We start from the raw sequence: 13,611 nt of genomic DNA, 5'->3' as shown, positions 1-13,611 counted from the left end.
ACAGAAGAAGAATCAAGAAATTAGAGCAGGTACTTTGAAGGATAATCGCAATGTTAATGTTGCTGATGCTCTTGGGTCCGTTTAAAGGGAATTGTCCTGTGTTCTGATTGGTAGAAAAAAATTTCTACCATACAACCTTTTGTGTAAATGTTAATGCCAACCAACATTTAATCACTTACACCACTGCTATCACGAAATATGTCAGGGTCACATGTTTAATGTTGGACTTCATGAAAATCTGAATTCATAATAATAATCCTAAAGTACTTAAGACACTTGGAGTGTGATGGTCAGTGTTTTAATTGCATTTTATGTATAGAATCATTGCTGCTAATGGCTTCTAATTATTTTGTTCAGGGACCTAAGCAATGTGAACTGTGAGGAGCTTGGCCCACTGCCACCAGGCTGGGAGATCAGAAACACAGCCACCGGCCGCGTCTACTTTGTCGACCACAACAATCGAACAACACAGTTCACAGACCCGCGGCTGTCTGCTAACCTGCATCTAGTACTCAAGTGAGTGTATCGGTTGTCTTTTAGCCCCCTGAACAGGATATAGTGGTTTACATTTTTGTTGTAAAGGACAAATAAAATTGTCCTTTTTTTTTTTTTGTTCCAGTCTGTGCATCTTTCTACATAAAAGCAGCAGTTTACTTCTGCACAACTCATCCAAAACAGAAAGTCCCCTCCACCCTGAATACTCAAGCTAGTGGTGACGAAAATACAGAAATTAACAGCAATAATCTCAGTGAAACAACAACCAAGGGATTATGACTTTAAATCTGCTGATCAGAAAAGATACCAGACGTCAACAAAACCTATGTTTAGGCAGAGGTTTTAAACAAGTCAAACATTTTGTTCAGCTCATTGTTCTTAGTAGATAAGATGGCTCTGCTCTGTTCATATTTTCTGCCCAGGACTGTTGGCAGCTTAGTGTTTTTAAAAGTAGCTTCACACTCACGCCATATGCCCTGGAAATGGACGTGATGACTCCTGTCTGGGGAGGCTGGAATAACCTGAAATGAGGGGGAAAACTGTTAGGGAACCTGTGATACACACCACAGTCATGAATCCCCCAGCAATGAATATGTCTGATGTAAGATAATCACTGATGACTGTCTCGGCTTTATTCATCTCACCTTATATTTTTGTTCTCCTCTGTTTGTCCTTTCCCCTTTCCTCTTCCCTGATCTGTTTTGCCTTTGTGCTGTTTTTATTTCTCCTTCTTCTGTACATTTCCTTTTGTCCTTCTCCTCGTTTTCCTGTCTCCTCTCCCCTTATTCTGTTTCTTTGTGTCCTTTTACTTGTCTCCCCTGTATCACTTTTCCTTCGTCCTATCTGTCCTGTCTCACTGTTCCTTTTTTTAAATTCTATCCCCTGTTGTTTTCATTGCTCCAATCTTCTTCTCTGTCGTTCACCTTCTCTTTTATGTCATTTTCTCCCCCTTTGTCTTTCTCTGTCTTTTACTCCCTTCTCCCCTCCTGTTTTCTCCAGCAGCCCAAGTCCAAATGGTTCCCGTGTGGCCATGGACAGCCAAAACACTAACCTCAGGTAACCCACACACACATACACAGATATTTGTGCAGACAAACGTGCACGTTCACACATACTTGCTTGCAGGCAACTTACTATTAGTGCATACACACACTCGCTTGTGGTCTGTGACATACATACAAGTGAACAATACAATCAGCACTCACAGGCTGACAGGAATTTTCAAATTCTCACCACAGCTGTCTGTATAAAGCAGTTTCAGCAGGCAGTCACTCAAAGCTTCACACACACACACAGACACAGACACACACACACACACAAACACACACACACACACACACACACACACACACACACACACACACACACACACACACACACACACACACACAAACACACAAAGTTACATATCATAAAGAGAAAATGCTGACTGGGATAGTCTTCCACATGGGAATGTATAGTCGGTGTGCTATTATGTATGTATGTGCACATTTTGTGTAACCTTCCTCAGAGTTGACTTTCAGGTCAACCCTGATGTCACTGAAGTTCAAGACACACACACACACACACACACACACACACACACACACACACACACACACACACACACACACACGTAGACAGTACCCCTAACCCAGGCTGTCCGTATCAGGAGGTTGTCAGTCTGTCTTTCACTGTGTTTGTGCTCTCTGTCAGCACTCTGCCTTTGCTGAAGGTCAGTTTGCAGGCAGCTAAGCCAGCAGAGAGGCCTGATGAAGCCGACCCCACTAGGGAAAATAATACTAATACTAATGCATGTTAGCCCAGCAGCTGTTAGCTTAGCACTAGTTCACTTAGCCTCACTTAACACACGTTCAGCTTCATGTTAGCTTTTCAATTTAGTATTTAGTGAAAATGACGGCTTGTAGGAAAAAAAAGCCTGTGATATTCATGTGGAAGGTGCATGCGATTGTGTTGTATGAGTCACTGATGAAAGCAAGTATGATAAAACTGAATTCGAGGATTGTTTTCAGGTATTTCGGCTGTATGTTAGTTTACTTCCACCCTGCCAGTGTATGTGGTAGAAGTCACTAGAACAAGAGGAACATCGAGCTGTGGAGATTTTTTTCCCCTTCGCTCTTTTTTTTTTTTTTTTTTTTTAGTACAAATTCTTAGTCAAAACCTCTTGCAATAACAACGGCTGGCACGATGGACATGTTTGGGAAATCAACATCTGGTCATTTGGTCAAATAGTATCCATATGTGTCAGAATAGCCCCTGGTTGTGAGTTGAAGCTCTGCTATGTTATCCAGTCAGCATCATTAACTGCTTGTCTGACTCCATATTAGGAGAGATTTGAGAGAGTCCAGACAGAGTTTTAGAACTTTTAGAAGGTCAAAATTAACAAGCTCTAATTTGTAATGCAGCTTTTCGTGATACAAACTTTTTAATGAACACAAAATGAAAACACCCTCTATGTCCAGTCAGTGTCACAGCGGTAAGAACATGCACTTTATTTGGCCTGTATCTGAATAAATGTGATCACAGAAGTTCTTGCCAAATTTGGAGTCCTTCTATTTCATATTCTAATTAATAGAATCTAATCTATATTCAAGCAAGTCCAGTCTAGTATTGAAAGTTTTTTTTCTTTCCTCAGTGGTAGAGAAAGAATTAAAATAGATTAGTATAGTGCAGACTGTGGTGATGAGATTGCCTACAGACTGGCTGTGAAACACTCAATTTTATAGGGCGCGCTAAATGCTCTCAACAATCCAGACTTAATGTTGGATTGTTTACTGGGTGTAAATCTAAACACACTGGGTGACTGACAGCAAACCCATAAAAAAAAACAACAGCAGCAGGCAGAGAAACAGAGGCCACATGGGGAGATGCATGGAGGAGACAACAGTCTGTTTACTCATATTCTACATGTTCATACCCAGTGTGTGAAAATCTGAACACTTGACAATTTCTTGGAAGCATTAACTCTTTTTATACCTTAACCTCAAGTCTGCTAAGGCTTCTGGTAAATAAAGAGAAACCAGTGCAACCTGTCAAACCTCTAAGCACTACCATACTCTGCTGTGTCATCTGTCCTCTTTCCTACTGGCCTTTTAAATTTCTTTTTATCCTCTAATCTCTACACCTCCCCCCTCCCGTCATCTCTTCTGTCCTCACTCATTCTGTCTCCGTGAGCCCCACCCCCACACCCACCCTCTTCTGTGCTCCAAAAACTGTTAAAGTTATCAGCCTCTCTGCTGCCTTGGTGTCAGGACATCTGTTTTTTTTTTTTTCTTATCAATGCCAGGATTTAAGAATATTTCACCCAGCATCTGCATAGTTCTACCACACACACACACACATACCCACACCATGACCCTGCAATAATGCAGCACCACATTGACCTGTTTTCATATAGGGAAGTTGAAGGTGGTCGTTTTAGGGAGTGGGGCTGCATGCTAGCATGAGCGAAGTGCATGTTACCTCATGCTGATGTGAAAAAATCAAAACAAAACAGATAATTTTTGTTTTCCCTTAGTTATCCACATAGTTGCATAGACAGTTTTTTTTTTATTATTCAGTCGAAAGGGTTTGTACAGGAAAGCATGCATACTGCAGAGAGAGGGATTGCAAAGGAATGCTTTTTCTTGCAGCCTTGTCGGGGCCCCTGTTCTTTTTGTACCACTGGAGGATGTTTTCATTATTGTTGGTGTGCATCTTTCTCTCTCTCTTTTAAGGCTTTTTTTTGTGTTTCCTGGCAGACAGACACAAAAATCAAAACAGTTGTCAAAGGAGAAGTCGATTGGTCGTTCAAACTAATTTAACCGCTGCAGAGGACAGATTCACTTTGATTAAATCAGGAGGGAGTGGAAAAGCAATGTGTTGACTTAAAAACCTACTGCAAGCCAAGCCGTCAGTGTCGACCTGAAAAGAGAGTGATGGCAATGAAACAGTTAAATAACAGAAAGTATGTTTTTGTGGGAGAAAGCTGTTGGATGCTGAGTAATCACACAGGATGGTTGGCTTTGCTTTGAGGCTGGTGTTTTACCAACACAGCGTTGTCACTACCTCCTATTTGTTTTTAATTTAAAGCTTCCCTTGCTTTGCTTTAACTAAATTCTTTATAATGATACCTATAAAAGGTACTGCTGTGCTGTTGGCACTTGAAATGTAAAAGGAATTTTATAAAACCTATAAGGCATATTTTTCTCATTGTCCTGCAGACAAAATTGCAGACACATTTTTGGTAGCTGGAACTTGGCGGCTGTTGACTTGCCTAGCATCTCTTAACCTGTTTTGTTGTTCAGTGGGTGTTTTTTTTTACCCCTGGTTTGTAGAAACAGTTTCTGTTTTGTCTACAAGATTAGATGGTGTGGAACAGATGTGATGTTACGACACTGTGAGTCTGCCGTTTGCACCTCAGTCTACTGATCCTCCAGGACACCTCTTGGTTTAAATGTGACTCAGACAGCCCTGTTGCCGTCAACCTCAGACTGATGAAGGCCTTGAATTGTCAGACAGTCAGACACAGCTACATTGCTGTGGTCTGCCACACTGTTTCTCGCATACTTAGCTTCCTCCCCTGCACCAGCACATAGTATATGTCTGAAAGATTACATCAGTGTTTGCTGAAGGTATTTTTAGTTGGCATTTGGGTGTAAGTTTAGTGGGCATCAGTAGGAATTTTCCCAACCAAGTTATAAATCTTCATGACATTTATATCAATATTTGCATTGATGTTTTAAAAAAGTGATGATTATACTTGGTACATTATGGGTGTGTGGTATATTTAACCTGTGAAAGATAAATATAAAAGAAAATTATTGGGTTAGCAGTAAGTCCTATGTACCTACAATACGTGCAGTACTTGAGTTTTTGTACTTTTGAAACCTCACGTGTGACTTGAGGGTACGGTGAATGCCAGCCGACTAAACAGTATATATAGCAGGGAAAATGTTCTGTCTGTATGTGGAGCATTAAATGGCAGTCTGTATAGCAGTGAAGAGGACATCCTGCATGAAAGTTTAAGTTGAAAAATGACTTGTTTTTTTTTAGACACACAATGCTTTGCGCTCTGTAGTCAATGTAGTGAACTTCTTTTTAACTCTACTGTCTTGTATACAGGATCATTTCTGCTTGTTCTAAATTCGTAACTTTGAGATACTTTCACCAGATAACGCATCAGAAATCCGATCTTTCAGTCTCACAAAGTGTCTTCAGGCGTAACATATTTCAGTCAGTAGGCAGCCTCATCACCACAGTCTGTCTGCTGCTGGTTTCCTGTACTTCATGTACTTTTGGAGAAGGTAGAAGTGCGCAGATGTGGGAGCTTGGCAGTTGAGAAGAATGTTAGAGGTCACACTTTTTTTCTGGCAAAACACACATATGTTATCCAAGTAAATAAATCTGCGCAAATAAATACACACTTTGACTCTGCGTTCTGCAGAGTCGGCAGCAGTGGCACTTTTTGGCCGACCTCTCTGCCCTCTCCTGCTTTTTAGGCGAGTGTAAAGAGCAGGGCACCAGGTGATACTCTGAGCAGATCCACTCATAAAGGACCCTTTGATTCTCTGGGCTGGGTGGGGGGCAGAGTGGGTGTGTTGTGGTGGCTGGTGTGGCTTTCACACCACTGCACTTACTCAACACTCAGTGCAAAACCCACCTGCACCAGCTGCCATAGAAGAGAAGCAAGTCAACTTTGTCTTACACAAACATATATGCAGACTTGCTCTCTTGTGCTTGCACTCTCTCACCTGACACACACCCAGTCTGCCTCTCTGCAAACCCTGAAACAGGATGGAGGCCTATCATGACTCTGCAGGTTCAGGTGCAGGTGATCCAGTTCAGGAAAGCGTTCACTCCTTCATTTCTTGACTTCTTCAGCTTCTTTCCTCTCGCTCCTTCTACCTTGGAATAACAATAATAAAATCCTTTGGCTCTTACATTGAGTTTGAAAGTTTATATTTCTTCCCAAACGTCGTATTTCACCCAAGCTGTCACAGCAATAGGAACCATTTCTCTCTTTCAGGTTTGCTGTGCTTGTATTTTCTATATTTACCAGCAAATATGCAGAGCTCGTCCCATTTGGAAACCAGAGACGATGAACTATGTCGAAACGTATTTTTAATTACACTGTGCCCTCAGAAGGAAAAAAAAAAAACTGCGCTGAAATTACGCTTTATTATATGGTTCTTGAGCCTCCCAGCCAAAAGCAACTCATTCCATTTTGTTTTAAGGTCATCTTTTCTTCCCCTCCTCCTTCCTAAAGTGGTTTTAAGGACTGCTCTGCTGCAGTCTTACCCTTTCTCTGACATGCTAGGAGACCCAGCGCCTGCCAATAAAATAAATAGCAGCGGACTTGATTATACAGGGATAGACTGGCGAAACACTGCACCCGTTTAGTTTGGAAAGCCCAAAAAGATGAAGCCTTTTTCAACCTACTGAACCAGAGAACCCAAAGTGTACAATGAGTGTTGGAATAAGTGGGTGGCTATGTGCTGCTACCTTAGAAGGCCTCTCCTTCCTTTATATACCAATTCAGGTCTCTCTCTTGGTGTGCCGCCTTTGTTTGGCCAACAGCAGCCTCGGCACTCCACTCCCCGCGGAGGACAGTAGCGTCTTTTCAAGAAGTCCTTTGCTGGCTCAGCGTCTCCTCACAGGAAAATGAGGGCTGCTGTCCTGTTGAAGGGAGAGATGGATTATGTTTTTACGAGGCCCACCCAGGCATCTCACCACCAACACCACAGCGAGGGCTGGAGGAGGCCAGAACTAGAACACTGACCATGGTGCATCTTTGCCAAGATTGTATAAGATTGTATCTCATGCTTTCTGAGAATATACAGGCTCTAAATGGCAGCAGACCAAAAGGGGATACAGTACAGGATTTAAGTTCCTCGGTCCACTGCATGACAGGCATGCTCACACCCTTTCCCACACTTAACCTTGTTGTTCTGAAATTGTTGCACTGCAAAACAAGGCTGCACTTTGGCCAGGCAAACATGAGCTCAGAGCAGTGACTGCATTCTCCATTTATCAGAACATCATTCGTAGCCCAGAGAAAGGCATCTTCAGTGCCATGTAGACAGAAACAAGACTGAAAGTTTACAGAAATGTTGGTGTTTTTTTCCACCTCCACCTTAAAGTATGAGGAAGGGTGGCAGCTCCAGTGGTCGGATGATGGAAGTTCCAGTTGTGGTTGGTGGTGAACAGGGGTACCTACTGGGAAATGAACCTTGGCTGTCAGCTTCTGTAGGATTTAGACGAGACGTCTTCGGATGCAGAAGAGTTGAAGATGCAGAGACGCTGCTGGAGATTTATGGGGACTTTAAAAAACAAAGGAAATCTGGAGAGGTTAGACACGGAGAAATGTGTGATGGAAGAGGGCTAAGAGAACACACTGACTTATCTGTGCAGCTGAGCTCGCCAGAGGCGCCAGCTACTCGTACACCACTCTCCTTTTGTATATTTCTTCCTTTCTCTTCCTCTGTGTGTGTGTGTGTGTGTCTCTCTTTCTCTGCTTACTCAGGTTTTTATCTCCCTCTCTCTGTCTTCCCTGTTGGTGATATTTACCAAATGTCTGGTCAAAGACCCAGCCTGTCCACAGGTCTGGATCAGATTTACTCAAGGCTTAGTTCTCTGTTTAGAGCTTTTTTGCTTTGAGAGGAGTGAGGAGGGTGAGGGCTGGAGAGGGAATTTCTTACAAAACTCCCTAGTTCAGCGGTTAGTGGATATTTGAGATGGAGGAGCTGGGGAATTCCCTACAGGACATATCCCTCTTTCTTCTATCTTTGTGTAAATCTGTTGCCTTCACCGAAGCAGAGCACATGAAAAATATCCCTGTGACCATAAACAGCTGCAATACACTGAATGGAAATTGCCCTTTGGAGAGGGCAGGTCAGGACAAACTGTTCAATACTACTGTTTAAGTGAATGATATTTCATACTGACAAATGACTATTCTCTGTCTTTTCCCTTTTGTCCCTCTCTCATGTCACTCATCTGCCCATTCATAATCTACCCCTCCATCTCCCTTTGACTACTCATCTTCCACCTCCCTTTCAACCAACTTATCCCTCCAGTCATCCCACTCAGCTGAAGGACCAGGGTGGTCCTGGGGGACCTCAGCAAGCCCTGTCGCCAGCCCAGTTACCTGAAGAAGCAGAGTGCCTGACGGTGCCCAAATACAAGAGAGACCTGGTGCAGAAGCTGAAGATTTTGCGGCAGGAACTCTCTCAGCAGCAACCCCAGGCTGGGCACTGCCGCATCGAGGTCTGCCGTGAGGAGATATTTGAGGTAAAAAAAAACCAAAAAAAAAACCATACTGCACACACTCAAACACACAGACCAGATGATAACAGCACACTTGTTTTAATAGCCTAATGCTCTTGAGAGCAGTTATGCTGCCTACACATTGCAAAATGAATACAAACACTCCCTTCCTTTATGTTCACAGATCATGAACTGCCATGCACCTGAAACTTAATTTGACTGGATTGTTCCACCTCAGCAGGGCGCACGCTTGTCTAAAAATAGTTGTGATGCTCATAAACATGGCACTCTAACCTAAAATTTCTGATGTGCCTTAAACCATAAAAGGAAACATCTGAAGGGCAGCTGAACACAGCTGCAAACACATGCACACAAGTGAATGCATAACAACACAGAATTTACATGAATTTGTGAAATGTGCATGGATCATGTGTTCATAAAATTCATCATCTGGCACTCAAAGCATCGCATGCTGACGTGCAAACTCTAAACATCCATGAAAACAATGGTAAACCCAGATCTTTGCATTTTACTGGCATTTTTTCACCCTATTTACGATGTGTGCCAGAAAGGACCCGGGGCAGCACAGAACCAGTACTCAGAACCACTTTATGATTTCCAGGGAAAAGCAGAACAAAAAGGCCTTCACAACACCACAAAAAAAAACTATTTCTTTATTCCTTTTCCTCTCCTCCTCCGTCTCTCTTTTTCTTGCTCTCTCAATCATTTGTTCTACCAAGGCAAAGGCATTCTTTCTGGATGATTTCAGCAGCTAAAGGGTTGGGGGGAAAGGCGGGGGGAGGTTCGCGGGTGAGAAAAGGAGCTAAGGCAGCAGTGGCAAGTGTTTGGGGCCAGACATAACTTCATAACTACAAGTGGAGCAATGAAAAATATGACTTCATCCCCCTTCGACGTGACAGCTGTGGAGGGGGAAAGTTAAGTGTGAAAACCAGCTCTGCAGATCCACTTGAGGTTTTCATGCAGGAACCAGCCCTGCAGTTCACCACCGGCAGTGTGTGCGCACGAGTGCACATGTACTTATAGTGGTCATAGTGTGATTTCCTATTTCTGCATGTTCTCGGCCACTTGTTGACATATGATTAACACAAATACAATATGTCACTCTGTGTACTTCCTGTCATTAATGCGATAATGTTTTTTTTTATGTTCTGAACGTTTTGTATAAACATTTTTTCCCTCTCACCAACATGTTGATGAGCTGGACACATACCTGAGCTCTGTCTCAGCTTTTGCCTGCAGCCTGATTGTGTGACTGAGGCAACATTTCACAACACTTCATCATTTGAGTCTTGAAACTTTGAATCTAATGTTAGTACGTTCAGATGAGCTATGTAAAATGTGTGTGTCCAAAAGACGTCTCTGGCCAGCCCAGCTCTGTCATGCTGTCTCAGTTGTTGCAGTGCTGTTGCTGCGGCAGGAGATTGTTTATTGTGGCGCGGCCTTTGAGTCCCCAGACTCCTCTGAGAGGACAGACAGAAAGAAGACTCTTATGTAATGTAAAAAGAAAACACACTCACTTTTAGTTTCACTGTAACACGGTGGGGAGGGATACGATGAAGGGAGGCGAGAACAGAATTATCGAGAGGCAATGGAATCATTTTTGTTGTTTTTAAAACAATACTTAATAATAAAATATAGTGTTGGTAATATTTAGAGCTGTTTAAGCCTGAAGCTTTCCTGAACCTGCTGAAAAGAGCCAGAGTGTGTTAGTGTTCTCGGGCCCTGTCAGCCTAAAGCTGAGTTGTAGGCCTTTGCTACAAGATTCAGGTCATTTCTCACCACTTGCTAGAAACAGCTTATGGTTGTTCTCCTGCTGAATGCCAATACTATTACTAGCTGCTTGATCATAGTTAGCAGTTGTCTGGGTGTGTATTTAACAACCGGGGAGATGGGTCCCATAATTTTAAAAAGTAATTTTGTGTTTTTTCAGTGTTTTGCATTATTCTTGAATTCTAATAATGTGCAGAAAGAAACTGTTTTGACATTGTGCCACTGCCTTTTCTGCCTCTGCTCTACATGCAACTCCTTGATTGTAAAGAGGAAATCTATATCAGCAATGAATACATTAATTCCTTCATGTTAACCTCCATCACCTTCTCATGGCACACACACACACACACACACACAGCTGGACAGAACAGGGTGTTTTGGTTTATTCTTGCAGTCTTCATCCCACACATCGTGAGTACCTGGTATCTCTGAAGGTGTGTGTTGGTCCCATAACAACCTCATGTTTGGAAACATTACACTTCTTCACACACCATACACGGTCCAGCAAAGCTTCAAAATGATTGTTTTTCAACTCAGCAAAGGTGAAAGTGTTACCGTGCAGAAGCCTGTTCCATGATATTAAAGCCCGTCTTATGTGCTCCTTCAATCGTAGGAGTCATACCGACAGGTGATGAAGATGCGTCCAAAGGATCTCTGGAAAAGACTGATGATCAAATTCAGAGGAGAGGAGGGACTGGACTACGGCGGGGTAGCAAGGTAATTTGTCATGTTTCATTTTCTGTGTTTATGTGATTTTAAATGTCAGCTAACACTTACTTGTGCTTGTTTTTGCATTATTTGAGTATTTTTCACAGTGAATCTGTGTGTATATGTTAGGGAATGGTTATACCTGCTGTCCCATGAGATGCTGAACCCCTACTACGGCCTGTTCCAGTACTCCAGAGATGACATCTACACTCTACAGATTAATCCTGACTCTGCTGTCAACCCGGTAGGAATCCCGTAGTTTTATCATCATAACTTCTAAAAGATGTGGTAAAAAGTTCTGTATCCAGCCGGTCATCAGATGGAGACAAAAATGTGAAATGTCTCTGTGTTAGAATATCCACAGGGATTTTGGTAGGACATCTTCAGATGTTCAAGCCAGAGTCAGATTGATTTCAGCTGTCATGTGACATCATGTTAACGCCATGTGGATATAAAAAATAAAAAAAAGGAAAAATTCCTTGGTGATACAACTTTATTTTGGTAACTGGATTCTGTTCAGTATGCGGGCAAATAGAATATTTTTCTTTTGATGCTGTAGTTTGTTAGAGCAGTAAACCATCTTCTCTCTTGGGTACAATGCTTAGGTACTGGCAATATGGTAAAAATTGAAGCTGTGTAAGCTGAGTTTTTCCGAAAAATGATATAAATTAAAGCCTTCATATTAATATGCCTGGTTTGGTCTGCAGGAGCACCTGTCGTACTTCCATTTTGTGGGCCGTATCATGGGAATGGCGGTGTTCCATGGCCACTACATTGACGGAGGCTTCACTCTGCCCTTCTACAAACAGCTGCTGGGAAAACCAATTACGCTGGACGATATGGAGTCTGTCGATCCTGACCTCCACAACAGCCTCGTCTGGATCCTGTAAGACTTTTTTTTTTCCAGGCAACCAATATTTCCAAAATTCTCTACATTAGCAACCCAAAGATGAAGAAAAAACATGTTACTGGTATTAGCACTTCAGTGAAAAATACAATTTTCTTGTTAAAACTAGTGTAAATACAGGCTTACCCAACGCTTACATTAAACAAGATACAGCTTTATACTGGTTTTCTGATAGTACCAGTAATAAATTTTACATATGCCTTGACATTGGAAATTTCTCTTCTAAAAGTTTTATTTACATATGTGTACATATGTTTACAAGGTGATCAAAAGAGAACAGATCAATGTGTACACAAAAAGCCTTCCAGACAAGCTAGAAAATACACACTTTGATGCACACACACACTTGACTACTGTCCTCAGCCGTTTTGCAAAAACCAAATCAATCCTAATGACTGTGGCGCCCTCTGCTGCCAGTTCAGATGAATGTCTGGTCTTAAAAAATGAACATCCCTGCTGGTTTAGTCCCTCTGTTGCATCTTTTCACACAGTGGTGAGGTGCAATATTTTAAAACACAAGTGTTTACCACATGTGGGTGCTGTGCTGTTCTTATCCTGATAGGACCTAAAACTTTATGCTTTTGATAATGCCACCTGTTGTTATGGATCTGAAGAAGCAATTTCTGCTGAGTCACCGCTGACCATGGGAAGGTTAATGAGGAAAAAAACATTCAGAACAAATAAAAATCATTACAGCAAATGAAAGAAACCTGTAAAAACTCAACAGCTGATCGTTTACTAAAAAAGATTACACAGAGGCAGTATACTTTCAATATGTTAGTCTGATGGTGTTGACTGCAGATGACTCCTCTCCATCTTTATTTTGTTTTTGGTACAAATCTCCAACAATGAAGGTTGAGAGCTGATTCCTCTTGTGACATACTGCACTTTGTTTCTCTCTCCTCAGGGACAACGACATCACTGGCGTCCTGGACCACACCTTCTGTGTGGAGCACAATGCCTACGGGGAAATCATCCAGCATGAGCTCAAACCCAACGGCAAGAGTGTTCCTGTCACAGAGGACACCAAGAAGGAGTATGTTAGGTACGGAGGTGGACGAGCACACATACACACAAAAACAAGGGTGTGACAACAATTAATTTCAGCCCATTCGAGAATTTGTATTTTACTGTACCCCAAGTGTTTAATTCACTTTCCCTCCTCTCTCTCTCTCTCTCTCTCTCTTTCTCTCTCTCCGTCCTCTGCAGGTTGTATGTGAACTGGCGTTTCCTGCATGGCATCGAGGCTCAGTTTCTGGCCCTGCAGAAAGGCTTCAATGAGGTCATCCCTGAACACCTTCTCAAAGCCTTTGACGAGAAGGAACTGGAGGTGGAGTAGTTTCAAAACTACTACTGTAATGTTTACACAGCTATCATTAGCACCCTAAAAACACTGTTTTATTTTTACTGTTTGATGATCCCTTAATCTTAAGAAGTATCTTCCATCTTGCAAAACAGAAAAT

The 13,611-nt window shown here is 42.2% G+C and overlaps 1 protein-coding gene across 2 annotated transcripts in view; it reads left to right on the top strand.

The window, feature by feature from the left end:
• Positions 1–13,611, top strand: part of LOC121180391 (E3 ubiquitin-protein ligase SMURF2-like) — a 60,649-nt gene that overhangs the window by 42,808 nt on the left and 4,230 nt on the right. Inside the window, exons 10-17 of one of the 2 annotated variants that reach the window (XM_041035764.1) lie at positions 358–516; positions 1,498–1,551; positions 8,553–8,766; positions 11,147–11,250; positions 11,371–11,485; positions 11,949–12,127; positions 13,056–13,193; positions 13,358–13,478. In XM_041035764.1, coding sequence (XP_040891698.1) covers positions 358–516; positions 1,498–1,551; positions 8,553–8,766; positions 11,147–11,250; positions 11,371–11,485; positions 11,949–12,127; positions 13,056–13,193; positions 13,358–13,478 — 1,084 coding nt within the window. Of the gene's footprint in view, positions 1–357; positions 517–1,494; positions 1,552–8,552; positions 8,767–11,146; positions 11,251–11,370; positions 11,486–11,948; positions 12,128–13,055; positions 13,194–13,357; positions 13,479–13,611 lie in introns of both variants that reach the window. The other variant, XM_041035763.1, reaches the window with a different exon arrangement.

The sequence above is a fragment of the Toxotes jaculatrix genome, chromosome 4 (assembly GCF_017976425.1).
Source record: "Toxotes jaculatrix isolate fToxJac2 chromosome 4, fToxJac2.pri, whole genome shotgun sequence".
NCBI classification, from domain to species: Eukaryota; Metazoa; Chordata; class Actinopteri; family Toxotidae; genus Toxotes; species Toxotes jaculatrix.
The sequence above is the reverse complement of the archived record's forward strand: the minus strand, read 5'-3'. Positions and strand labels throughout refer to the sequence as shown.